This window comes from Vombatus ursinus, unplaced genomic scaffold, assembly GCF_900497805.2.
Source record: "Vombatus ursinus unplaced genomic scaffold, bare-nosed wombat genome assembly UNPS02014825.1, whole genome shotgun sequence".
NCBI classification, from domain to species: Eukaryota; Metazoa; Chordata; class Mammalia; order Diprotodontia; family Vombatidae; genus Vombatus; species Vombatus ursinus.
In genome coordinates this window covers 5,510,618-5,536,447 of record NW_020954603.1, presented here as the reverse complement: position 1 = coordinate 5,536,447, position 25,830 = coordinate 5,510,618, and the positions used below count along the sequence as shown (strand labels likewise).

The window sequence follows — 25,830 nt, the reverse complement described above, 5'->3', positions numbered from 1 at the left end:
AAACCCCAAATGGGGTCAGACATGACTGAAGTAACTGAACAACCACAAAGAAGACAGAATACATGATTGAGGGCTGCAGCTCAAACTCATTTGCACTGTTGGACAGCAGGAGAGCCTGAAAGTGGTGCTAGAAGTTTTAGGCAAAGTAGAAACAGGTAGCATAGTGCATAGAGTATTGGGGCCTGGAAGACCTGAGTTTGAATTCTGCCTCAGTCACTTAGTAGTTGTGTTAAGTTACTTTTAACCTTTCTTAGCTTCAGTTTGCTTATTTTTAAATAAGGGCATCTACTTCCTAGGTGGTTTTCAGGGTAAAATGAGATAAGAAAAAGTGCTTTGCAAACCATAAAGTGCTAAATATTGTCAACTATTACTCCTATTAGTAACATTCTTAATGATCAATCTTCCCACAATAATGAGAAATGGATTAGAATGTGAAGGTTTATATCTGCTTGCTTTTTGTTGTTGTTGTTGTTAATAGGTAATGGAACATTTCTTTGGATATCTTGTTTGAGTCTTGTTTGATGATTTTCTGCCTGCACTGTAAAGCTAGCTACCATATTCCTCCCCCCTCCCCCTTTTTGGTGCCAAGTTTAGTCTTTTTTTTTTGTGAGGCAATGGGTTAAGTGACTTGCCTAGAGTCACACAGCTAGTGAGTGTTATGTGTCTGCGGCTGGATTTGAACTCAGGTCCTCCTGACTCCAGGGCTGGTTCTCTATCCAAGTTGCCCTCCAAGTTTAGTCTTGAAACAAATTTCTTGTTACTAATTATCAGACATACTCTTCTCACGCTTGTTTTAGAAAACTCATTGGGAAGTTTGGTTATATCACTTCCAGTATTCAGTACAGAAATCTAAACACATAAAATAAAATAAACCCAGGTTTTAGTGAATTGTTTGCTTTATGCTGGCATGAATATTCTGTAGAATATGACATGTAATAAGTTAGTGCACCAAAAGATCCTTGATTTAATCATTCTGGGTACTCCCTTCACCCATGCAGGCTATACCTCTTCTGTGTATTTGATGGTTTCATGAGCTAGTGTGGCTGAAAAGATTGATCAGCCAGTACTCACATGAAAGATATAGTCACTTGTGGAGCTTGTCCTTGAAGCTGGGTAGGACCTGTTACAGCTCATAAACACTGTTGATATAGCTTTTGAGAATCCAGAGTGGCCTACATGTCAGATGATGATGTGTTGGGCTAGGATTTCACTAGACATTCTATGATACAGAGTCACTAGCCCTGGTAGGAGTGACTTCCTAGTAACGCTCAGTAACCCCCTAATTCCCAAATTCAGTGGCCTTTTATCCTTATTTTCTTTTATACCTGATCTTTGACACTATCTCTTCCTGAAAATTTTCCCTTATGTACTTTCTTTTTCTTCTCTGATCACTTTTCTGTTTTCTTCTTGGGTTTTCTTTCCCTTTCCATTTTCTAAAATTAAGTGTTCCCTGAAGTTCTGCTTCTTTACTTCTCTATGTTGGGTGATATAGCCATCTTCTTGCAGATAACTCATAAATCTCTATCTCCATCTCATTTCTCTCCAAGTTCTCTAATCATCCATTTGCAATAACCTGTGAACATTTCTACCTGGATCTCCTGCAGGTATCTTAAATTTAACATGTCTAAAACTGAAGTTGTCCTCCAACACTGTCAGCTTCGTATTCTAATTATTTCTAGAATTGTTCCTGACTCTTCCTTGTTCTGCTTTCCTTGCTACTGTTTTTACCTGCCTATTCCCCAAACCCTCTTCTCTCCCCGTTAGCCCCCACCAAACAAACAGTCACCAGGTACTACTGACTCTTCCTTTCCAATGAATCTTGATTCTGGCTTTTTATTTTATGTTTTTAAGGTTTATTGATGCCTTTTGTTTTTATAGTAGACATTTCCAGGTATACCTACCCCCAAGCTTTCCCTTGTAATAAAGCAAAAGCAAAAAAATTTCATCAAAGCCAAATGACACAAATCATCTCTGACAGCATAGATAGCATTCCATACTCATAGTTCCCCATCTGTGCATTGAAGGGAGGGAGGGTCATTTTTTCAACTCTGCTTTGAGGCCAAGTTTGATTCATTCCAATAATAATAATCGTCATCATCTAACATTTTTGTTGTTCGGTTGTGTCTGACTCTTGGTAACCCTATTTGGGGTTTTCTTGGCAAAGATACTGGAGTGGTTTGTCATTTCCTTCTCCAGCTCATTTTATAGATGAGGAACTTAGGCAAATAGTTAAGTGACGTGCCGAAGGTCAGACAGCTTGTAAGTATCTGAGCATGGATTTGAACTCAGGTTTTCCTGACTTCTGTATATTTGTACCACCTAACTGCCTCATTATTACTTCATGGCCAAACTAGCCTCCTAATGATTTTCTCTTCCTTTAGTCTCTTATCTAACCCATCCTGCACAGCACTGCCATATTCAGAAACCTTCAATGACTACCTGATACAGAGGACCATAGAATATTAGAGGATAGAAGATACCTTAGAGCTGATAGTCTAACTTGTGGCTGGTTGTCAGTGTCTGCTTTGACAATTCTATTAACAAGATACTCATTATACCAGGAGAGTATTTCTTTTGTGAGTAGCTTGAATTGTAACAATCTTGCTCTATTATATTGGCCCTTCTTAACAAGGCTAGCTCAGTTACCTGTATCCTTAGAATCCCATTCTTGTCTTTTCAACAAATTGCCTCCACTATTTATCCCCACCCTCTCTGATCTTCTACATCTGCTTCTCTGTCTTCTGGTACCTTCCCTACTTCCCTCTTTTCCTAACATGCCCACCTCTTCCTCATCCTTTGAAAAATAAAAACAAACCTCATTAGATCCTACGATCCCTGTTAGTTATCATCCTATATACCTCTTCTGTTTCTTAGACTTCTAGAAAAAACCATCTAAATTCATTGCCTCCGGTGCTCTATCTTTTGAGCTCTCTGAAGTCTATATTTCAGTCTCATCACTTAACTGAAACTGCTCTCTTCAAAGTTACCAGTGATCTCCTAATTGTCAAATCTAATGAGATTTTCTCAGTCTTTATCCTTCTCAACTTACCTGTAGCGTTTTACATTGTTGACTGCTTTCCCCTTTTTGGTTTTCAAGATACTGTTTGTTCTTTCTTTCTCCCTAAAGGTCCTTTGCTGGATCATTATCTTTTAATATCTCCTGACTATGAGTGTATTCCAGGCCTTTGTCCTGGGCTCTCCTAAACCCTGACTTTCCCTCTTCTAATCACTATTTATCCTGCATATAGCTTGCTTTGTATATACTTTTTATATCTTATCTCCCCTATTAGATTGTAAGATCCTTGAGGTCAGGGACTGTCTCTTTTGCCTCTTTTTGTATCTTCCACAGGACTTAGCACTGGCTTTTAATAAAATATTCGTTGATTGATTGATTTTTCTCTTTGGAGTTAAATAGAATAAATCTAATGCCCCTTCCTCATGAAAATTTTCCATTAATCTGAAGAAATAGGCATTTCTTTCAGCTTTTCATCATATGACATGTTTTGAATCTATTTACCGTTCTGTAATGTTTTTCAAATTAGATCCAAACTCCTTAGCATAGCATTCTAACATATAACGCTGACTCTAACCTTTCTACTTTTTTCTTCCGTTATTCTCCTTCTCTGTACCTTATATGATACATCAGCCTGGAGAATCAAATTCAGTTGATTTAGGCATTGGGATTAATGTAGATTAATGTGGACAGCAGCTGCAATAAAATATTATTGGCATATTTTACTGTTATAGGTTGTATCAACAGGAAGCTGATATGTAGTGTTGTAGTTGTTGTTCAGTCCTGTACAACTCTTCATGACTCTATTTGGGGTTTTCTTGGTAAAGATGCTGGAATGGTATGCCATTTCCTTTTTCAGCACATATTACAGATGAGGAGCTGAGGCAAACAGGGTCAAGTGACTTGCTTAGGGTCGTACAGCAGGTAGTCTGTGTCTGAGGCCAGAGAATTCATGAAGATGAGTCTTTCTGACTCCAGGCCCAGCGTATGCACTGAGGGGCCACCTAGCTGCCCTAAGCTAATATGTAGCCTACAACTTTCCTTATGATGGTAATACTAAATAAGTAAATTTGATTTTATTATGCTGGGAACATTAGTGGTGCATGAAGGAGGGGCAGCAGCTTGTAACAGTCACCCAGCCTAGACTGAAATCCTTCTAGGATTTAAGGTATGAGCCTCAGTGCTACCATTTCTGGAGACCATTAAAACAATGTGGGGAGAGGGGCGCCCAGTACTAGCGTTGCACTCTATGGAAATGGGAATTGATTCGGAAATAGGGTTAACATAGACAGAATTTTGCCTTTGAGTATTTTGCTTTACACAGGTCACTGTGCAGTCATCTTGTGTGTTAAGGGACTTAGGGATTGCTTATGAAGAGTAGGTGAGTTAAGTGGCATGGTGGATAGAAGATTGGAGTCAAGAAGACCTGAATTTAGATCCTGCCCGAGGCATTTACCAGTTGTGTGACCCTGGGCAAGTCACCTAACTGCAGTGTGTCTCACTTTCCTCATCTGTAACACGAGGGAGTTGAACTTGATGGCTTCTGAGGTCTCTTCCCACTCTGGATGTAGGATCTTAATATTCAGATTTTGTGTAGTAGCAAAAATACAGCTAAAGAACCTAGAAACTGGAAAATGCCATTCTTGTAAAATGTCTGCGCTTTGGAATTCGTTCTGCTCAGCTGAATGTTTAGTCACTATGCATCTAGTAAAGCTTTATTTCAAAATGTCTTATAACTTTTGCAGGTACATCAAATTACGGAATGGCTTGCAGGCCCTTTTGATTTCAGACCTAAGTAATGCGGAAAGTAAGTCTGGGGAGGCAACAGATGAGGAGGAAGAGGAAGATGACGACGACGACGACGATGATGATGATGATGAAGATTCAGGAGCTGAAATAGAAGATGATGATGAAGAAGGGCTTGATGATGAAGATGACTTTGATGATGAAGATGAACATGATGATGATGATCTTGACACTGAAGATAATGAATTGGAAGAATTAGAGGAGAGGGCAGAAGGAAAGAAGAAAACTACGGAAAAGCAGGTGTGAGCCAAGTCTTTGGTGCTTTTTGAATGCTTTGGGAGGGGGGAGCTTCCCTTAACGGCAATTGTGTATCAGTGAAGTTTACCTTTGAGCATAAACATAATGGTTATGCTTATTAACGCAGATGAGTGGTTTTGAATACAATTTCCGAGTCAGTACTGTTTCCTGTGATGTAGCTCCTGCTACTGAATTTCCAGAACACAGCTGGTTACTTCAGAGTTCTGCTAGGGATTTAATTTTATGGGGAGTCAGTTTGTTATGAAGGAAAAAGCACAGAACTAGAGTCAGAAGATAGTCATTTTAGTCCTGACTCTGCCTTCAACTATCATTTGCTTTCTGAAATTGGGTTTCCTTATTGATTGAATGAGAATACTATTACCTGTGCATCTACTTGATGAGATTGTTGTGAGGTCCCAGTGAAATCTATGGATGTACCATGTTGCTTAACTGAACGTTCTTCTCTTTTAGTTTCTTTTGTTCCTTCTATTACTTTGGCCTTCTTAGTTGATAAGAAAACTCTTAGTCTTTAAGTATCATGTGGATATTACTTTGTTACCAACTGTTATATGACTGCTATAGCTTAACTTTTTTAGATTTGTCTTTCATCTTTCAAAGTAAATAGTTTCTTCTGCTGAGCTATTGTTTGTCTCGAGGAGCAACCTCTGTTTCTTCTGGAACATTTCTCCCTTTTTATAGGGAGAGAAGCATGATTCCTTTTTGGCCGAACAGCTAGATTGTCTTCCTCAGTCTTTGGAGAAATGGCTTAAAAAATATGACTTGAAAGAAAGAAATTAGATTATTTTGCAACATTTATTCAGCAAACTTGAAGTCATATACAACATATACAAACTTGAGGTCAGCAACTTAGGCTGTCCCTACCATGCCCTGAGGACAGATGGTAGTCAGTTTGGTGGTTTGACTTGCCTGGCGAGGGGTAACTTGCTGCTTCACCTCTACCAGCTTGTCTGCCCAGTGTGTGGCAAGCGGTTAAATTTCTCTTTCATATTTGTTTACCTCACAGTGCCCAGCACAGTTGTCTTGGCTGATAAATGCTTTAAATGAATGGCTAAATTTTAGAAAATGTTGTGTGTGTTAGTATGTGTATGTTTTTTCTGTTTAAAAACGTTTAAAAAATTTTTAATATAAGCATTTGATATGGGGTTCATTCTAGAATGGCGCATTCTAGGTTTCGGTTAATGGTTTGGCTTAAATTTCTAGTTTGTTAGAGGGTGGACAAACATCTCTCTCATCTGTCCCCACTGCTACCAACCTAGTGCAGGACTTCATTGCCTCCTGTCTTCCTGGACAGTCACAACAGTCTCTTAACTGCCTTCTTGGTTCTTCTCTCCTCCCTCCAGTCCAGCCTTCACGAGTTACCAGGACAGTCCTCCTTATGCACAGATCCTGTTACAGTATCTTCAGTGATTCTCTTTTGCTTTTGGAGTCATGTTCAAATTCCTTCTGTCTCTCTGTCTGCCATGTTGGACCCTGCACAACTACAACCTGCTTCCACCCGACTTTCCCAACTTATCTTGTGTTATTCCTTTCCCCCTGTGTTCCTGCCAGACTGGGCAGCCTTCATCCCTCAATCTCCAGCAGTCACTACGCTGGCCTGCCTCCCTAAAATGCATGCCTTTCTGTCCTTCTGATTTGGGTGAGTCCTTGAATGCCCAGCCCGACCTCCTTCAGGAAGCCTTCCCTGATTCCCTAGTTGCTAACAGTCTTTTGAGATGGAGTATACCTCTCTGATATGCTTATTGTGCAGTCTTGTGTATCAGACTCTTCTCTTAGCTAGACTCAGCTTGTGGAGTGCTTGGACCAGTGCTTATCTCAGCTTTGTATTTTTGCTGGCACGATGCTCTGTACCCAGTAGGTGCTTAATCAGTGTTGGTTGTTGTTGAGTTGTAACTTAACAAGCCTAATGCTGCCTGGACTGTGGGAGAAAGTAGATGACGGGGCACTACCACAGTGTGGCAGCTGCCCTCCCCAGTGGTGGCAGGAGGGTTGATGGAGGATAATCTGCCCTCTGCTTTCCACCTCTTTTCCTTAACTTGTTCTAGATGTGCAGTGCTCTAGGATGACAGGAATAGAGTCGGAGGCTTTGAAATCAAGGGCCATTTGAAGATTATGAGGGATTTGATTTGTCCCTTGGTTTTTCCTGACATTCAGTATGAGCATTTGAAAACAGACCTAGCATCATAATAGGGTACTTTGCATTTCTTTAGCCCCTGGATACTTTGAAAAAAATATCTTCACATACACATCAAAAGACCCAGCCAGACCATTAAAAATTCTTTTTTTTTTTTTTAACTTTCTCTGTTTGCTTTATTGAGAGATCTGCATTTCTGATTCGTTTCTCTAGAAATGACCAGTAAAAAAGACTGGCTCATCTTTGTTTTTATTTTGGGAGGCAGCTTAGTGCAGTGGAAAAGCTAGCTCCATTTTGGAGTCAAAGGACCTGGATTCAAAACCTGGCCGCCCTACCTGTATGACCTGGATGAGTCCCTAAACATTTCTGGGCCTCAGTTTTCTCATCTCTGAAATGATGGTCCCTTTCAGTTCTGAATCACTAATCCTTTTCTTTTTTTTTTTTCTTCTGCCTTCCTTTTCTCCTCATTTTCTTCTTAATTTTTTCCTTCTTCATGGCTTCTTCCTCACTTTTCTCATAAAGGCAGTGACTACTCTTCTTCTAGATGATAACTAAAAGGGACAGGGTAAGACCTGAAAGCAGAGTGGTTTGGAGGGTAGGACTGGGCAGTGGATTTTGATTTGGAAGCAGTAGGATGGTGGGGGTGCTATCTGGACTTTGAGAAAGTCAGTGAGGCTGTAGCAGCAGCAAGAGAAATCAAGGCCAGATCTAGAAAACAGATTGATGATGTAGTGGGAGAAAAATGACTTGAGAATGTAGTGGGGGGATTTGTAGTTGTTTAGAGACTTAAGCACCTGACGTGTTAAATCTGACTTAACATTGTGAGTATTGTTCAAGCTTAAATATAAACATTAACCAGTAAGGAAATGGGAAGGAAATAATCTTGCTGCTTTTTGGAATATTTTGCATATGATTGTGATTGTCAAGTTCATTACTTTTATGAACCCATCTTCCCTTTACCTCTATACCTTCTGGAAGGGAGATATCTTCTCCAGTATGAATAATGAACAGGATTGAAATTTAAGTGTTGTATATGTGACTTAAGGCTTCATTAATCCAGTCTGGCTAGAAATTCTCAAGCACAATTCTCAACATTTGGGAGCCTGTAGATGCTAAGCTCAGAGCTGTCTAATAGCCTGTGGTTTAGAACACCTTTTTCAGAAGTTCCTTCACTCCTGATGATCAGAACAAGAATGCTTTGTGGGGTAGTTGGGACAGAACACAGAGAAGGCAGCCATTTTATCGTACAGAGTGGGTCAGGCTTTGACTTGAAGATGTGCCATATGAAAGGATGTCTCCTATGTCATTTAGCCAAGTTATATCCTGAGCTAACGTTTGCAAAATGCCCTTTTTGGTATCGAGTGAATCTGTTTGGTTTTTCTACATGTAGCCCCTTTGCTTTCCTGCAACACATTAGCAATTCCTTAAGGTTTTTCTTGTTTTAGAAAACTACCTTTACAAGATAATCATCTCATTTAATGAGTAACCAGAGGAAATATGGGTTCAACTAGATGTGTTCATTTAATAAAATCTTGGGCATGCTGCCTTAACAATTTCATTTTCTGGCTTTGGAGATTGTATTTTTAACATTCTTTTCCCATCTCTTTACCTGTATCCTAAGTTGATATAGAAGCATAACACAGTGACTTACTGTTGGTAGAAAAGAAAAAGTTCTAAACCCATTTGGGATGTCTAGCAGCCATTTTAATTTCTAATTTATTTCCTGAATTCCCTGAAATGTCGGGAGAAATGGTGACATGTAAAACATTCTATATAAAGACATAAGCAATTAAGTGACGAATTCATAAGATTCCTTCAAATGGGGAAGACACTTTTTATTTAACAAACTAAGTTCCAAATAAAGCCATTTGTCTTCTCATTGACCCAGTTATTTCCAATTTTAAAAATTTTCCCTTTTTTTGCTTAAAAAGGAAAAAAATTTTCATGACTCCCTCCCTCCTTGAAAGGGCCCCCTTTTTCCTTTGGCTGTGGGAGGATGAATGAGCCTGTAATTCCTTAGAGGTTTCCACGGAACTAAGAATGCTGCCTTTGCATTCAGCTCAGGTCTCTTAAGAGACAGCCAGAGCTCTGGTGCTGACACTAAACGGTCAATGGGTGGGCTGGCCAGTCCGCCTTCCTTCCTTTTCTTTCTGTTTCTGCTTCTTTCCATAGGTCGGCACCTGTTCAGACATTGCCAGAAAGTCAAGAGGAGGAGCAGCAGGGTGAAACTGACACAATTCTGGTGAGTTTCACTTTGCTGCTCCTCCTGATACTGAGGGAAAGAACTGTGGCCTTTTGTTGGAAAGGCCACTTGCAAATGTGTCCTTAAGATGAGATGCTGCTGGTATTCTCTAAAGACCTCTCACTATCGGCATGTGTCCTTCTCACTCTAGTCTGCAGCTGCACTTTGTGTTGGAGTCGGAAGTTTTGCTGATCCGGATGACCTCCCTGGGCTGGCACACTTTTTGGAGCACAGTAAGATATTTTGTTCTAAGATGCCAAAGTCTAGTTTTTAAATGTCTAATGTTAGGCAACTCTCTTAAATTACAAATTGCAGAGAAGCTCCTGATTTCCATTGGTAGAGAAAGTTTTTCAACTGAGAGTTAACTTGGTGTGATGAGATCACAAGTCCAGTTTAAAAAAAAAAAGATTTTATAAATTCACTTTAAATTCAGATTTACTACTGGTTTGGTAGAAAAATTCCAAGTAAGTAAAAGTATCAAGTATTTAATTTACGAAGACTATCATGAACATTTGGGTCCTGTTAGCTGGGAATTCATGGAAGACAACAATGATTTGCCCTCTAGATGTACAAGTTATTAGAGGTGAAAGGGACATGTGCTTTGTGTAAACCCTTTTTTAGCTGAAAATTATTTTACTCTCGGTCTCTCGACTTCTTGAGTTAGTACTCTTGGTGGCATCTTCTGAAAATCAAGTTTTGTTTCTTTTCCTAGTGGTTTTCATGGGCAGCCTGAAATATCCGGATGAGAATGGGTTCGACGCTTTCCTGAAGAAGCATGGGGGGAGTGACAACGCCTCGACAGACTGTGAACGCACAGTCTTTCAGTTCGATGTCCAGAGGAAATACTTCAAGGAAGCTCTCGATAGGTAACTAATTCAGACCAGCAGGAGGAGCTGCTGCATGTGAAGGCAGAAGGCCCATGCAGACAACCACCAGAGCTGAGATGTCACCTTATGAGAGCTGGCATTTTATAAAAATGTCCATTGTCTCATTCCTTCATGTAAGGGTTGTAAGGGGTTGTACTATATTTCTGTTGAATTATCTAAGGATCATTTATGAAATCCCTTTGGGACAGGAAGAGAGCAAAGTAATAGAAACAGACTCATTTGTTATAAAAGCAGATTGTCTCACTGGAAAAACAGACTGTGTTAAGATTCTTAAGCAAAAAGGAAGGGGATGGCTTTCCTTGGGTTGTTGGATTCTTCCTCCTACCTCCTTTAGCCAGATGCTGGATGCTTATCTAATTGAGGATTCTCCTGTGAGTTGGACTAGATGCTGCTGAGGTCCTTTTCAATACTCCAGTTTTGTGATTCTCTTGAGAAGGGATTTTTAATCTCTGAATGTGTTCTGCACTTAGAAAAGTGGTTTTTTTTTTTGGTGGAAGATGCAAATACAGTTTAGTGCATTGATATAGATTTGACACAATTAAGATATCTAAAATAGAGCATACAGGGAAGAAATGCTTCTCTTTCAGTGTTCAAGTAAGATAGTCAGCCCCTCTGGATGGATGGCTCCCTTGGCTCTTTCTGCCAGAAAGTCAGGAATGACCAAGTAACTTCTTAAGGATCTTTCCTGTTTTAGTGGCATATGGAATATTTCTTTGAAAGAGAATTCAGCTATAGTTTGTTTTTCTTGGTGTAGTTCATATGATTGACTTGGCCTTATGAAATCCTGGTCATCTTCTATTGCTTACAGAAGTCACTAAGAAGCTCTTTCTTCCTGAGTTTGAAATTGTTGAATTCACTCATGGTGCAGACTGTTTTGTTCTTAGTATGCCTTTAAGTGACCAGAAGACACCCCCCACCTGGACCTCATCTCCTCACTCCAGAATACTTCCCTAGAATTTATCAGAAGACTGGTGTTGTTGGAGAGGTCTTTGTTGAGACTTGCCATCTGCGGGTTACCTGATCCTTGAAATAAAAGGCTCTGTGGTGATCTTATGAGTAATATTACAAGTACAGCAGAGGTGTGGCACTTATAGTACAGATACTGCAAGAGATTAACCTACGGCTCGTTAGGAAGAGGAGGAGGACTCTTTCATGGAGCTTATTTTGAATTCCTGTTTTTTATATTGATATCTCTTTTAAAATTTTCTTTATTATGAATTTGGCAAACATGAACGTTTTATATGAAACTGACTCACTCTTACCTACAGCTTTTAAAAAAAAAACATGAAGTTTAGTTGAGGGGCAGTATGGCATAGTTGAGAATTTCCATGTTTTAGCAGTTGGACAAAGTCTAACAGGTCTACCAGCATGCAGGTGCTTGAGCTCATATGTGTCTTTAAATATAGTGTGAAATAAAAAATCGACGAGGATTTGTTCAGCAAGGACGATATCACTTCCTGGCTTATATGTTTTTTGATTTTCTTATAATCTGAAAACTACTTTTCTCTAAGATTTGTTAAGCAGTTTAACTGCCTTAGTGTAACAAGTGATTGATCTTGGATTAATGCTTTGAATAGTTATAGAGCATTTTGTTATCTTGAGATTAAAGTTAGAGTCTAAAGTCTTATTTAGGTCAATCTGGACACGTGAAAGGTAGTGTTGCTTAGTGGCATTGGAGTCAGGAAAACGTGGGCTCCAGTCCTGCATCTGCCCAGTACTGGCTGTGTGGCCCTGGGCAAGTCCCTCATCCTCCCCTTGTCCAGGCAGTTCTCTAAGGCTGGAAGTTGCAGAGCAAGGGTTGATGTGCTTTGGCAGAGAGAGTTTCCATGCCAGGCCCTGTTTCCTTTTCTAGGCATGTTAGAGTCACACCTGATTGGTGAACACTGATAAGCAAAGAAACGGTTTTGTTTTGGTTTTTTTGTTTGTTTGTTTTGTTTTGTTTTTGTTTCTTGAGGCAGTCCGGGGTTAAGTGACTTGCCCAGGGTCACACAGGTAGTAGGTGCTTGAGGACAGATTTGAATTCCGGTCCTCCTGACTCCTGGCCTGGTGCTCTATACACTGCACCACCCAGCTACCCCAAAGAAAGTTTTCTTGATGGTTAGTAGTATGCGGAATCAATTACTGTTCATTTTCCCAGGTGGGCACAGTTCTTCATTCATCCGCTGATGATTAGAGATGCCATTGACCGTGAAGTGGAGGCTGTTGATAGTGGTAAGTGATACATGTGTTGTCCCTTCAAAAAAATGGATTCTGAGAATCAGATACCCAGGATACTCAACCTTCATTTTCATTGGGCCTTATACCTGAGAGTAAGCATAGTGTAGTGGCTGACCTTGGAGTCAAAGACCTGGGTCCAGGCGCTGCCTTTGACACACATGTTGTTTAACCCTTCAGTGCCTCTGGTACTGTGTCTTCTGGCACCATCAGGAAGCTTAGTAGCGTGTCTTCTTAAATGGGATGGTGTTGCTTGAATGCACATCACTGAAGTTGCAGGCTCTGAGAGGGATGCTTTTCAGAAGGAGTCTCATTCATATTGATAGAGGAATTCACATTTTTTTCTTTTTGTGAAAAGCAGTCTAGAGCAATGTGTGACATCCTGTCTTGCCTTTCCATCATTGGGCCCTGATGCCTTGATGCACTTGGTTTTCACTTATTTTGGAGACAGCTGTGCCAAGTGGAAAAGGACCCTGGATTTGGAGTCAGAAGGCCTGAGTTCAGATCCTGCCTCTGGTTCTTACTAACAGTGGGATCTTGATGAATGCACTGTTTCTCCTGGGGCCTCTTCTTTTTTTTTTTTTTTTTTTTTTTTGGGATCAGGCAGTTGGGGTTAAGTGACTTGCCCAGGGTCACACAGCTGGTAAGTGTCAAGTGCCTGAGTCCTGATTTGAACTCAGGTCCTCCTGACTCCAGGGCTGGTGCTCTATCCACTGTGCCATCTTGCAGCCCCTCGGGGGCCTCTTCTTATACCACCTGTTTCACAGGGTGGTTTTGAGGATCAGGTGAGGTAGTGTCTGTAGAGCTCTGTAGAAAGGTCAGCTACTGTTATTGGTACCTCGTTATTCCCCCAAGATGTGAGGTCAGAGTGAGTCACATGATGTAAGTGATTGATTTAATTCTCTGTTAGAGGAGGACAGAAGCACAGTTTAACTACTGCTTTTTCACTTGCCATTGAAATTTAGACGACATGCTTGCATATGAAAATTGGGTGCTTGTGGATCAGGGATATTTATGCTGTTCAAATGTGGGAACCAACTCATCAGTCAGCAGGTGCAGTCAGTTCTACTGTGACGCTTGTTTTGAGAACAAGTTTGTTCCCGTGTAATCTGTATGTTAGGGAACAATTTGAGCGTAACACGAATTCTGTGTTTGCTCATGTGTGGTTTCATCTTTAACACACACTAGGTGAAAGAAAGCAAAGACCTGCACCCAGCTGAACTGAGCTGTGTAGGAATACACAAAGCACAAATGTACTCCTCACACGTCTGCCAGCTACCTCAGTTTGCTATGCATGTTCTGCAAGGTTGGGTTTGCCATTCTTTCACACTGGCAAACTTTTCTGTAGGAAAAAATCACTCCTTCAAGGTCTCAAACATATCTAAGCATCTTGGTTCACAGATGTCTGGGATTCTTTGTGCTGTGGTTATACAAGTCAGCCTTCAGTGGGTTTGTTTCTTCATTGATTGGTAACTCCTGCATGTGGGATAATGGGCTTATCGATTTAGGGCTGGAAGGATTCTTCAAGGCCAGCTGGTCCAACCCCTTCATTTTATAGATGGGAAAACTGAGGCTGAGAGAGACAAAGTGACTTATCCAGGGGTGGGGTTTGAACCTAGTTCATTTGACTCTAAAGACAGTGTTCTTTCCACTGTACCATGTTCTTGGTTTAGATTAAATTATATTTAGCATTCTGGGTTAGGAAAGCATGCAGTACATTCTAGAATGGTCACTAATGAAAGTGCCTTAAAAAACGCTGAGTATTTAAAAGGTATGAAAAATAAACCATGTTCCCTAATGGTGCCTGTGAAAGAAAGCATCATCCCATTTGAGCATGGAACCTGTGTCTGGCACTGGGCTCAGTACTGTGGGGAAGGGAGAGGGGCTGGGGGCTGGTGGATTTCACAGCAGGGAGCAGAGAGAAGGCCCTCTGCCAACTCCCTCGTCTCTTCTGGGTGCCCTATTGCAAAAGGGTGCTGTCATCTAACGAGAGGTGTGCTCGTATTGAAGATTCTCTTGAAGTTCTGAGACACAGGGTCCGTGGAATGAAGTTGTTCTCTGCTCGATCCCTTCTGTAAGCATGACTTTCCGGATGCCAAGAGCTACCTCTATACAGATTACATGTACTACTACATGTAGAGATTATGCTACATGTAGTGTTGTCCTCATGGGCTCCAGGAAGGCTCCCTGGCTGCATTCTTACATTAAATCATCCTTCTTTATAATTAACAGAATATCAACTTGCAAGACCTTCGGATGCAAACAGAAAGGAAATGCTGTTTGGAAGCCTTGCCAGGTCCGGGCATCCTATGGGGAAATTCTTTTGGGGTAAGTTGGGTTCTAAATGCATCCATCTTGTTTTGGTTCAGATCGGTTCACGAAGATTGAGCCCTTTAGTAGGAAAGCTGTTGAAACAGCCAACCACCATGTGCCCTGGCTTTACCTCAACACAGTTTGCTCTTAATGGCAGGCTGATGAGTTAGCTTCATAATAGAGTGTTTAGACCCAACTTGGAAACACTGATGACTTGAGGGGGAACCAGTTAGAATGAGCCTGCCTGGGAACAGAGCGTACCCTCGTTTATTTGGGTCCAGCGTTTGTCCTGACTGAGCTAATTGGACGAAGGGTTTCCCATCGAAGGCCCTGCTCTTTTACCACGTCAGTGTGGTTGGTGTCACTTTCTGACTGTGTTGTTACCTTCCTTCCTGTTCAGGACAGTGTTGCCATGTTTGACTTTGTAGCCACAACACCTGAGACACACAGTGAGTGTCTGGTGCGTAATAAAGGTCTGTGGAGTGGACTAAACCTGGGCATTTTCCAGTGATTTTTCTTGGCTCTTCTGGGAAAAGGGCTTTAGAGAGCAGCTAAAGAAGCATGTATCAGATGCCTACTTTGTACAAGGTGTTGCATGTCTAGGCCCTGGAGTTTGTTATGTATTTGCATTGAAAAGAAATTGAGTGGTTTTTTTCCCTAAGAATATTGTTGATAGATTAGCTTTGTGGTTTGTTTTAAACATTGAGAGAAAATTTGTTTCAGATATGTGCAGGATGATTCCAGGGACTTTTCTGTGTCCTGTTGGTAAACAGCAGTACCTCTTATATTCCACAAGTAGCCTGTTTCTGGGGTCACCTGTATGTGTTCTAGCCTTTGCGCTGGGGATGGCAGTGTGGGGTAGCAGGGGTGGCACTACCCTTTTAGCCTGCTGTGGGTGCTCTAGGTCTGATGCTTAAAGGAAGTACTGTTGTGTCAGGTTGTAGTCCTTTTTACAAAGGAGTGACCTGCCCTTGGGATGAGGCACTACAAAAAAAAGCATACAAGCCAGACACAAGCTCCCCTGTAGGCACAGCTAATTGTAATTTATGCCCACTTGTTTCCACTCCGTCTTCTACCAATGGTGTTCATAAGTTGTCGGACTAGTTTGTCAAGACAGATATGACCTGAGAAGTAAATCAGTAGGAGGAAGCATGGAGTTAATAATTCCTTTTTTATAAAGCATGTACTGCTGGGAGCTCTGCTGAGTCCAGGCTGATCCTGGTTTGCTCTCCCCTCTTTGGAGCCTTTCCAGCTGGTTTTGGGAATTGTCAGAACTAACTGTGCTGGCAGAGCCTTGGAGAACTCCGGGGCACCTAAAGGCATCTTAGACAGGGCCTGTGGGGAGGAAGCCTTCCCTGTCTAGTGGCCTAGGCTGGGGTGGTTCTGTCTCTTTCCAAGGGGTTTAGTTATTAAGGGACCAAAGAGATCCTTCCAGTTATACTTGTGATATAGTGTCATGGAGACAGCTCCAAGAGCAGTCTTTTGTTCCCTCTAGGCCTGTGGCTTCTGACTGAGCCATAGCTGTACCTGGGTTTTAGATGTATCCGTCAGTACTTAATTGGAATCAGAGTCAGGCCCTTTGGAAGTGAGTTTGCCGTGTAGTAAAAGAAAACATTGCAGCTTAGGTTACTGGAACTGGTTATGCTGTTGACACTGATAAATAGCTCTGAATGTTTGGTTTCCCAGTTTCTTTATCAAACTGGTTATATGCAGCACAGTTATTTGAGTATGATATTTCTTTGGGTTCATGAAGAATTGGAACACATCAGGAGCAGTGAGGTGATTCAGTGGATAGAGCACTGGCCCTGGAGTCAGGAGGGCCCGAGTTCAAATCTGATCTCAGACACTTGACATTCACTAGCTATGTAGCTCTGGGCAAGTCACTTAATTCCGATTGCCTAAGCAAAAAAAAAAAAAAAATTGGAACATATCAGGTTGGTGTTAGTATCTTAGCAGTCTGTTTTGCTGTACTCACTCCTTCTCTTTCATCTTTCCTAGGGAATGCGGAGACCCTCAAACATGAGCCAAAAAGGAACAATATTGACACCCATGCCAGACTTCGAGAATTCTGGCTGCACTATTACTCTGCCCATTATATGACCTTAGTGGTGCAGTCAAAAGGTAGGATGTCTGCTCTGTTGTTTTATGGTAATGATGGTACGCCTGGCTTCTGGATGAGCTGCAGGTGGGCAGTGGGAAGGTAGGAACAGACTCTGGAAGCAGTTTTATGAGCATCACCTGAGGGCTGCCCATAAGAAATAGTCCACAGTGGGGTAGCTAGGTGGCGCAGTGGATAGAGCACTGGCCCTGGATTCAGGAGGACCTGAATTCAAATGCGGCCTCAGACACATAACGTGCACTAGCTGTGTGACCCTGGACAAGTCACTTAACATCATTGCCTAACCAAAAAAAAAAAAAATAGTCCACAGCATCAGTCCGTCTCCCTGTATTGGGTGTAGACTTGTTTGTCTCTCCTGCTGCACTGGATTTGGTGAAATAGGGAAAATGTTATTTGCTGAGCCACCCTCCAGTGCACCCTGGAGGACACTTGCATTAACCTGAGCTCCCACCCTTTACTGAGCCCATGTGGCCTCTGCTGGGGGGAAAGAACTGGCAGAATAAACATGATTGGAACCCAGTTTGCCCTCAGAATAGCAGACTTCCTCGTGAGCTGTGTCTCCATCCCATGGCCTCCCCAAATATCCACCGTATATCAGCCCCAGATGGTATGGTTTTGGTCTCTCAACCCTTATAGGGCTTTGTTGTGCCCTGGCCTTGCCTAGTCCAAGCTCCATTACACATTGCCACTTGGCTCTGGTGCTGGCTCTCTTGGCCTCATCTTTTCTGGCTTAACATTCCCATGTTCAGTTACCAAGATGATTTTTGAGCCTTTCTGTGCCGAGCCATTTAGGAGGAAAAGAAAGAATAGGGTTAGATGGGGTCAGGCAGGGACACCTTTCTATTTGGAATTGGCTTCAGTAGACGAAGATCTAGAATTGTGGGACTTTAGAGCTAGCGTGAATCTTAAATAGAGATCGTCTAGTCCTAACTCCCTTATTTTACAGATGAGGAAACTGAGAATCCAGAGAGGTTGTGACCTTTCTATGGCAAGTGCCTGGGCTCATCTAAATCATTACGGGGCTCCTGGCCACTGGGAAGGACATCTTCCCTTCTGAACCACTGTTTTCTCTCCCCCCCCACTTTCTCCTGGGATGCCGTGCTAAGGTTCCCAACCCCTTGGCCATATAGCTTATCTGGTATAAAATTAGCTGTCTCTTAGGATGCAGCTATTTATTCTCTCTGAAATTCTCCTGGAAGAAAAACAAAGCATGTTTTTCTGTCAGAGTTTATTTTCCCTTGGTCTTCCTTCAACCAAGCCAGACTTTTTGGAGCGAGGTTTTCTAGTTTATTTGGCTGGGCCAGCCCTTCCAGGGTTGGAAGGCTCATTTTTCAAGCCTCACATCCATCTCGGATATGAGTCCCCTAGGACCTTGGGAGGTGAAGCTAGGTTGGTGTCCTGATGCTGTCCCTCTCTCACCACCTCATTCCAGTCTGTAGCCACTCACTTTATGGAGAAGGGAGGAAGCTCGGGCTTAGAGAGGTTGTGTTGGTCAGCTGTTGGCAAAGCTGAGATTTAAGCCCAAGGTCTCTGCCTCCAAATCCAGAGTTCTTTCCATTAAATGGTCACAAGCAGTCTGTTGCCTTGAATAAATACATTGCATTTCAAGTCTCTTTTCTACTTTCCAGAAACACTTGATACCTTGGAAAAGTGGGTGACTGAAATCTTCTCCAACATCCCAAACAAGTAAGAGGTTTCTTTTTATATTTAGAACTGAAAGATCATCTAGTCCTACCCTTACTCCCTCGTTTCTTACCAGGACCCAGAAGTAAGATGAATTGCCCAAGGTCTTACTCTTAGGCCAGGACCTTTTTCAGGGTTCAGAGTTATAGAAAGGTATTTGCAAATTGGGAGTCATTACTGATTGCTCATGAAAAGATCTTGTCTTGTTTTTGAAGTGTTCGTTTCTGTTTAGGGGTAGCTGAGGAACAGACTGCCTGCTCGCCTGATGGCCATACAATTTTGAGAGCATTGAGGAAGGCCCCTTGCGTGCTCGGGTGGGGGGACAAGGCCCTGTGGTGCCCAGGATGGGTGGTAGTAGCTGCAATGTTGGAAGGAGTACCCCACGCCACCAAAGTGTTAGCGTTCTTTCCGTTGTTTGCCTGGGGAGCTATTTGTCTTAGCCCGGGCACTAAACCATGACGAGTGTACCGAGTTATATATTGGGTGGTAAGCAAGTGACCACATGGTCTAGTTCAGGGATGGGGAACCTGTAACCTCGAGGCCACGGTTAACATATATATATGTCTCATACATACAGGTGTCCTCAGCTTACAAGTGGGTTGTGTTCCAAGTTACTTGCTTGGAACTAAAGAATATATTTTCTCACAGAAGTAGTTTTACAAGTGATGGTTGGGTAGCAACGCTGCCTATTTATTTTTATTTTTTTTTTTTTAGGCAATTGGGGTCAAGTGACTTGCCCAGGGTCACACAGCTAGCAAGTGTCACGTGTTTGGTCAGAGGCCGGATTTGAGCTCAGGTCCTCCTGACTTCAGGGCTGGTGCTCTATCCACTGCACCATCTAGCTGCCCCCTTCTTTTTTTTTTTTTTATGATTAGTAGAGTAAGCTAATATTATTTTAGAACACTTTTTAAAAAATGTTTTATAATATCGCAATTGGACTGTGAAAGTATTTGCAAATAGTGCTATAGAACCTAAAATTTATAACATTGTTATAAATTGAACTGTGTGTTAGGTTTTCCACTGTGGGATTCTAGGCTCTCCTAGCAGGCACAGTAGACTAAGCTCCTTGGGGGCAGGGACCATCTCACTTGTGCATTTGCAGCCCCATTACCTAGGTAGCACAGTGCCTGGCACTTAGTAGGTACTTAATATCTGTTTATTGATTGAAGTCATATTGGGAGTTGCGGAGAGGGTGGAAGGGGCATCTGTCCTCTGGGGGTACAGAGCTGTAGCACTCTGCTGACAGCCATAGATTTTGGGGTATGTTTGCAGGATTGTGGTACAGCCCACTGCCCTTGTCACTGTCAGTTAGAAAGGGCTTGATTAATTATATGTCTTGTGCAAAGCCCTGGGCCAGAGACACAGGAGAGGTTCCTGCCCAAAACCACACGGTCTAAGGGGTAGTGCAAAGTGAAATAGAGGGGCTTCAGATAACGCAGAGACAGCAATGCTGTGGGACAGCCAGGCAGGGAAGGAGAATGTCAGAAATAATGGAGGAGGTCAGCTTCCTCAAGGCACTGGTGTTTAAAGAGCTCCGAGTCTTGGAGGAGATGGGGAGGGTGGACATTGCAAGCATGACATGGGCTAAGGCCAAGGTGGGGTGGAGGACAGGTTGGCCGGTGCCTCCAGTGTTGGGAGGGAGGACAGTTAAGACAGAGCTGGAAACGTAGGTTGGCAGCAGATCAGGCAACTATTAACATGAGGCTCAGGAATTGCAATTGTCAGTCAATCAATAAACATTTATTAAGTGCCTATTGTATGCCAGGGGCTATGCGAGACAGTCCTTGCTCTCAAGGAGCTCATGGTATAATGGTGAAGACAGTTTGCAAACACACACATACAGACAAGCTGTAGACAGGATAAATTTGAAATAATCAGAGAGAAGGCATTAGAATTAAGTAAGAGGCATAAGGAAAGGATTCCTATGGGACCAGGCAATTGAGAGTCATTGAAAAGGCCTCTAGAGGGTATGCAGAGCACTCGGCCTGGAGTCTGGAAGACATGAATTCAAATGTGGCCTTAGACACTAGCTGTGGGACCCTGGGCAAGTCACTTAAAATGTTTGCCTCAGTTTCCTCAACTGCAAAATGAGGATAATAGTACCGACTATTTCTGAGGATGGTTTTGAGGATCAAATGAGATAATATTTGTAAAGTGCTTAGCACAGTGTCTGGCATATAGTAGGCACTTAATAAATACTTGTTTTCTACCCCCTTTTCTTCCCCCTGAAACACTTTGAGTAGAAGAGGGATGTGTTCAGATCTTTGGTGAAGGCAGATGAACTGGCAGTTTGTACATAATGAGTTAAAGAAAGGGAACTAGAGGGAAGACCACCAATGAATAGATCTGGGGTAATAGGAGTGGATAGGAAATAGCCCTCCCAGTTGGGGCATGGGCAGTGAGGAGTCACCGGGCATACAAAAAGAGGGGGCAGAGGCCAGAGACTTTGTGGAGATGATGATGATTTTTCTCTCTCCTTCCATTTGGAAACCCATCTTTTTAAAAAAGGAATTCTCCGAAGGTTTTAGGGGGTATGGGTTCTAATTTTTAAAAGTACCCCCAGATTAGTAGAATGATGAAGGGAGATTTTGGTAAATAAAAGAAATACTTTTTCCTCTTCTTGTGCCAGGTGGTAAACAGTAGACTTTTTCCTTGTGCTGAAAAATCTTTTTTTTTTTTTTGGCTAGGCAATTGGGGTTAAGTGACTTGCCTAGGGTCACACAGCTAGCAAGTGTCAAGTGTTTGGTCTGAGGTCAGATTTGAACCCAGGTCCTTCTGACTTCAGGGCTGGTGCTCTATCCACTGCGCCACCTAGCTGTCCCTGTAGGGATAATTCTTAAGCAGCCTTTAAGAAGGAAGCTTTGTTGGCCTTCAAGTGCAACATGATCAGCAGCCGTTAGATGAAAAACCATCCACTGCCAGCTTCATTGCCTTCTCCTTAATTTTGAAATAGTGGGAGGTACTCGGCTTGAGGTCAGAACGATGAGGAGACTTAGCCGGGAGTTTTTGTAATTCAGGGTATGTGAGAGCTCATGATAAATTCTTTTTACCTTTGTATTGTCCTAGGCAAGGTAGCTAGGGATCAGGTAGACCTGCTTGGAGATAATTATATAGAACAGGGCTTCTTAACCTGAGGAGTGTAAATTTTTAAAAAATTTGAACATTTTGATAAGTGTATTTTAATAGAGTTTTTTTTTCTTTGTGATCCTATGTATTTTACTTAATGCATGTAAAAATGTGATTCTGAGAAGGATTTCATCAGCTTCACCGGACTGACTGCCCAAGGGGTCCAGGACACAAAATAGGTTAAGAACCTTTGGTTGAGAAAGACTTTGCCACTAAACTCAAAGAGATTTGTTTTCTTTTCAGTGGGTTGCCTAAACCAAATTTTGGCCATTTAACGGATCCATTTGGCACGCCAGCATTTAACAAACTGTACAGAGGTTTGTGAAATTCCTTTAGCTTCTTCTTTCAAACTTTTATAAGTTCTTTTGTGGAAATGATGGAAATGAGAATTGCATGGCATTAGGACCCACCACTAACTGGAGCCAGCCTGCCCCTCACTATATGGATGATCAGCTCTGGTGACCTGCTGCTACAGCTGCCCCCATCCTTAGTGAGCACTTAAAGTACACTCCTTCTGTCTGTCTGTCTCTTTCTGTGTCTGCCTCTCTCTTTAGTTATTTTCAGTGAGACTTGTGATTCTAGGCTTTGTCTGATAGGTTAAAACAAACTTTATCAAGAATAAACATGGAAGGAAAAGAAATATTTTCACAATTAGTTTGCTTAGATGCTTAACTGTTTTCCTGTTAGCACATACCTTCTCACTTCCCTTTATGTTTTCCTGTAGCTGAACCAGGCCTTGTACAGGGTCTTTGCCCTGCCTCTCTTTCCCCTTTCTGTCCCTTCTCCAGGGTCTGTTTGGCCATCTGTTGTTGGCCCCACACCTTTACTCAGAAGCTGACGTAGCCTGCCGCCCACACATAGTCTGCCATGGTCTGCATTGTTACAAGATCTGCACAGGAAAAAAATCCTGATGAGCAGCAAACTTATATTACTGTAATTTCCTTCCATTCTTGTTAGTGTGGTAAAGTTTATTTCAACCCTTCTCAGACAAAGCCCCTGAAGTCACAAATCTCCCTGAGGACAGCAAGCCGCGAGATTGCTCTGTCCCTCAGATGGTCTGTCTGGGGTGTCTCCCCTCCACGGTCAGCCTCTTTGGGTGGCAGAAGCAAGGGAGGGGGTGCTATGACTTATAGTGTCATCATCTGTTGCCTTTCTATCTGAATCTTTCTTCAGAAAATTTTAATTTAGATTGTCATATTCTGCACATTGTTCTTTTTCCCCCCATTTTTCCACTGTGTTCAGATAAGTTTTTTCCATATTTTTCTGAATTCTTCATATTCATTTCACTACATTTGCATATAAAACAATTTGTTTAGCTTTAATATAATAATAATAACGATATTTACATAGCACTTTAAAGTTTGCAAAGAGCTTGACAAATATTACCTCGTTTGATCCTCACCACAACCGTGGGAGGTAGGTGCTGTTATTATCCTCATTTTATGGATGAAGAAACTGAGGCAAACAATGAACTGACTTTCTCAGGATTATACAACTAGTGAATTTCTGAGGCTGGATTTGAACTCAGGTCTTTCTGACTCCAGGTTCAGCACTCTTATCTATAGTACCACCACCACCACCACCTCATCCTCAGCTGTTGAGCATACTGCTTCTGAACTTTTCAAGTCAGTAAGCAAGTCAAGCATTTATTAAGGGCCCGCTGTGTGCCAGGCACTATGCTAAGCACTGGAGAATACAAAGATAGCTTAAAACATCCTTCCAGACTCCAATTCCTGCTCTTAGGGAGCTCTCAGTATAATATGTGCTATTTCAAATAGCACTGCCATGAATATTTTTGTACTGATAGGTATTCCGTTGCTGCCAGTAATCTCCTTGCAATATAAACCCATTTGTGGGATTGCTGTGTCAAAGGGTATGAACAATTTTGTTCTTGGTTTATTCATTTGAAGAATTTTGTCACTTTTATGTAAATACAAATTGTTTTCCAAAATGGCCGGAAAGCCGTGGTCTAACTGCCGTCACTAAGGCTTTTTGCTCTCCTACAGTCCACCAGGATGGGAAGTTTTTTTCTTTTTTACTATTGTCAGTTGGTTTGGAGTGAGATGCTACCTCAGAGTTTTTGACATTTGTATTTCTTAGATTATTGGCGATTTTAACACTTTTCATGTAACATTGTTTGCATTTCTTTTCTTGAAATCAGTTCCTATCCTTTGGGTTATTTACCTATTGGAGAATATCTCTTATAGATTTGTGTCAGTTCCCTTTAAAAAAATTTTTTGGGGGTATCAGATCTCTATACTTAAATTCCATTTAAATTCATTTTAATTTCTTAAATCCCTTTATAGACAGATTAAGATGAACTGCTTAAGTAAAAGAAAGCAACTTTCTGTTACAGAATGCTGTTTTACTTTACTTTAATCTAATCTATTTCATTAGCCCTTAGAGCTAACAGTTTGGGAAACAAACTTTAAGCATAAAATATGGTTAGAATCTGTCACCCCTAACCCCAGGTCATGTTCAATAAGGCACATACCTCTCTCCTTCTTCATCTCTACCAAAATGTTGTTCCAATAATGGTTGAGAGCTGTGAATTTCTCTTCTTAAATTTATGTTGTGACTTTTTTGGAATTTGTGGGGTGTAGAAGAAAATGCTCTTCTCACCCTATTTGCTTTACATTGGTATATGTGTGTGAATGCTCTCCTGTGTTTTATTCTTCTCACATAGTATCTTAATATGGTCAATGTAGTTCATCCTGCAAGAAAGTTGCAGGTATTATTAGTGGAGATCTTCCCTCTACCAGCACCCACCAGCATTCTTCTGTCACTTAGATAGTTTTCCTGAGTGGTTCTGGGCAACAAAATTCCTCCCCTGGTGGTCAGCCTCCATTGCTGATCCTTTCAATCCTTAGCCAGATGAGTAGTGACCTTAGCTAGTGTCCCCTGGCTACTATTCCCCCGCCACTGGGGCCTAACGTTTAAAAACCTATGCCTGCCTCTAAGTAACGAGGAAACACTGGAGGATGACTTCAGTGGAAGATAATGAATGTGTTCTTCATTTATCACAGTTCTAGTGTTCCTATATACTAATAGCTTAGCCATTCTCCTGGCACTGGTTGTTTCTGCTGCAGACATGTTTTCTACTAATCCCTGTTTTCCTTGACCTCTTCACTTGCCAAATTCCATGTTCCCTCGTTCCCTGCACATCACCACGTTTCTGATCCATGAAAGTAAACTGTACTTTGCTAAAAGGGCAAGTGGACTATTGGCTCCAGTTATATGATTAAATTGAATTATAGCTAACATTTTTGTGGGTGATATATGAATTTGTTTTAACAATAAAATACTACTCACCATAAACCCAATACTCTTAAGTATTATATTTCATTATTTTCTATTAACAAGAATTTATTCCTCACCCCCCCCCCCCAAAAAAAGCAACAAAAAAACAAACACAACAATCCAGCCTAGTAACAGTATGCTTAGTCCAGGCAAACAGGGTTCTGCATTGGCCAAGTCTAGAAATTACATGTCCCACTCTTATACTGAGTTAAGTCTTCTGGTTCATTCATTTCATGATCAGATTTTGTAAGTCTTTCAAAACTTGTTTGTTTTTATAATGTACCCACACTTCTCTTTATTTATTTATTTATCTATCTATTTATTTATTCATCTATTTATTTATTTATTTTTTGGTGAGGCAATCAGGAGTGACTTGCCCAAGGTCACACAGCTAGTACGTGTCAAGTGTTTGGTCTGAGGCCGGATTTGAACTCAGGTCCTCCTGACCTCAGGGCTGGTGCTCTATCCACTGTGCTACCTAGCTGCCCCTCCCATACTTCTTTTTAAAAGAGTCAAGGCCTTTGGAATAATATATATCTATCTAAAATCCCTTCCCATTTAGTGGTTCCTATCAGGAAGGTGCATGCTTTGACCATTACGTGGGCTCTTCCTCCCCAGCAACAGCACTACAGGTAAGGTTGAAAAATGTGCTCATCTCTTCTGAGTAATCTCTGTTTTGGAAACATGAAGCTGTGTGTGTGTGTGTGTGTGTGTGTGTGTGTGTGTGTGTGTGTGTGT

General features: G+C 41.7%; 1 protein-coding gene across 2 annotated transcripts in view; it reads left to right on the top strand.

Annotated features, from left to right (window-relative positions):
• NRDC (nardilysin convertase) overlaps positions 1 to 25,830 on the top strand; it is a 72,438-nt gene that overhangs the window by 10,432 nt on the left and 36,176 nt on the right. Inside the window, exons 2-11 of one of the 2 annotated variants that reach the window (XM_027838251.1) lie at positions 4,759 to 5,059; positions 9,337 to 9,450; positions 9,602 to 9,683; positions 10,163 to 10,316; positions 12,475 to 12,548; positions 14,784 to 14,879; positions 16,863 to 16,985; positions 18,612 to 18,669; positions 22,036 to 22,109; positions 25,655 to 25,724. In XM_027838251.1, the coding sequence (XP_027694052.1) occupies positions 4,759 to 5,059; positions 9,337 to 9,450; positions 9,602 to 9,683; positions 10,163 to 10,316; positions 12,475 to 12,548; positions 14,784 to 14,879; positions 16,863 to 16,985; positions 18,612 to 18,669; positions 22,036 to 22,109; positions 25,655 to 25,724 (1,146 nt within the window). The remainder of the gene's footprint in view (positions 1 to 4,758; positions 5,060 to 9,336; positions 9,451 to 9,601; positions 9,684 to 10,162; positions 10,317 to 12,474; positions 12,549 to 14,783; positions 14,880 to 16,862; positions 16,986 to 18,611; positions 18,670 to 22,035; positions 22,110 to 25,654; positions 25,725 to 25,830) is intronic. The other variant, XM_027838252.1, reaches the window with a different exon arrangement.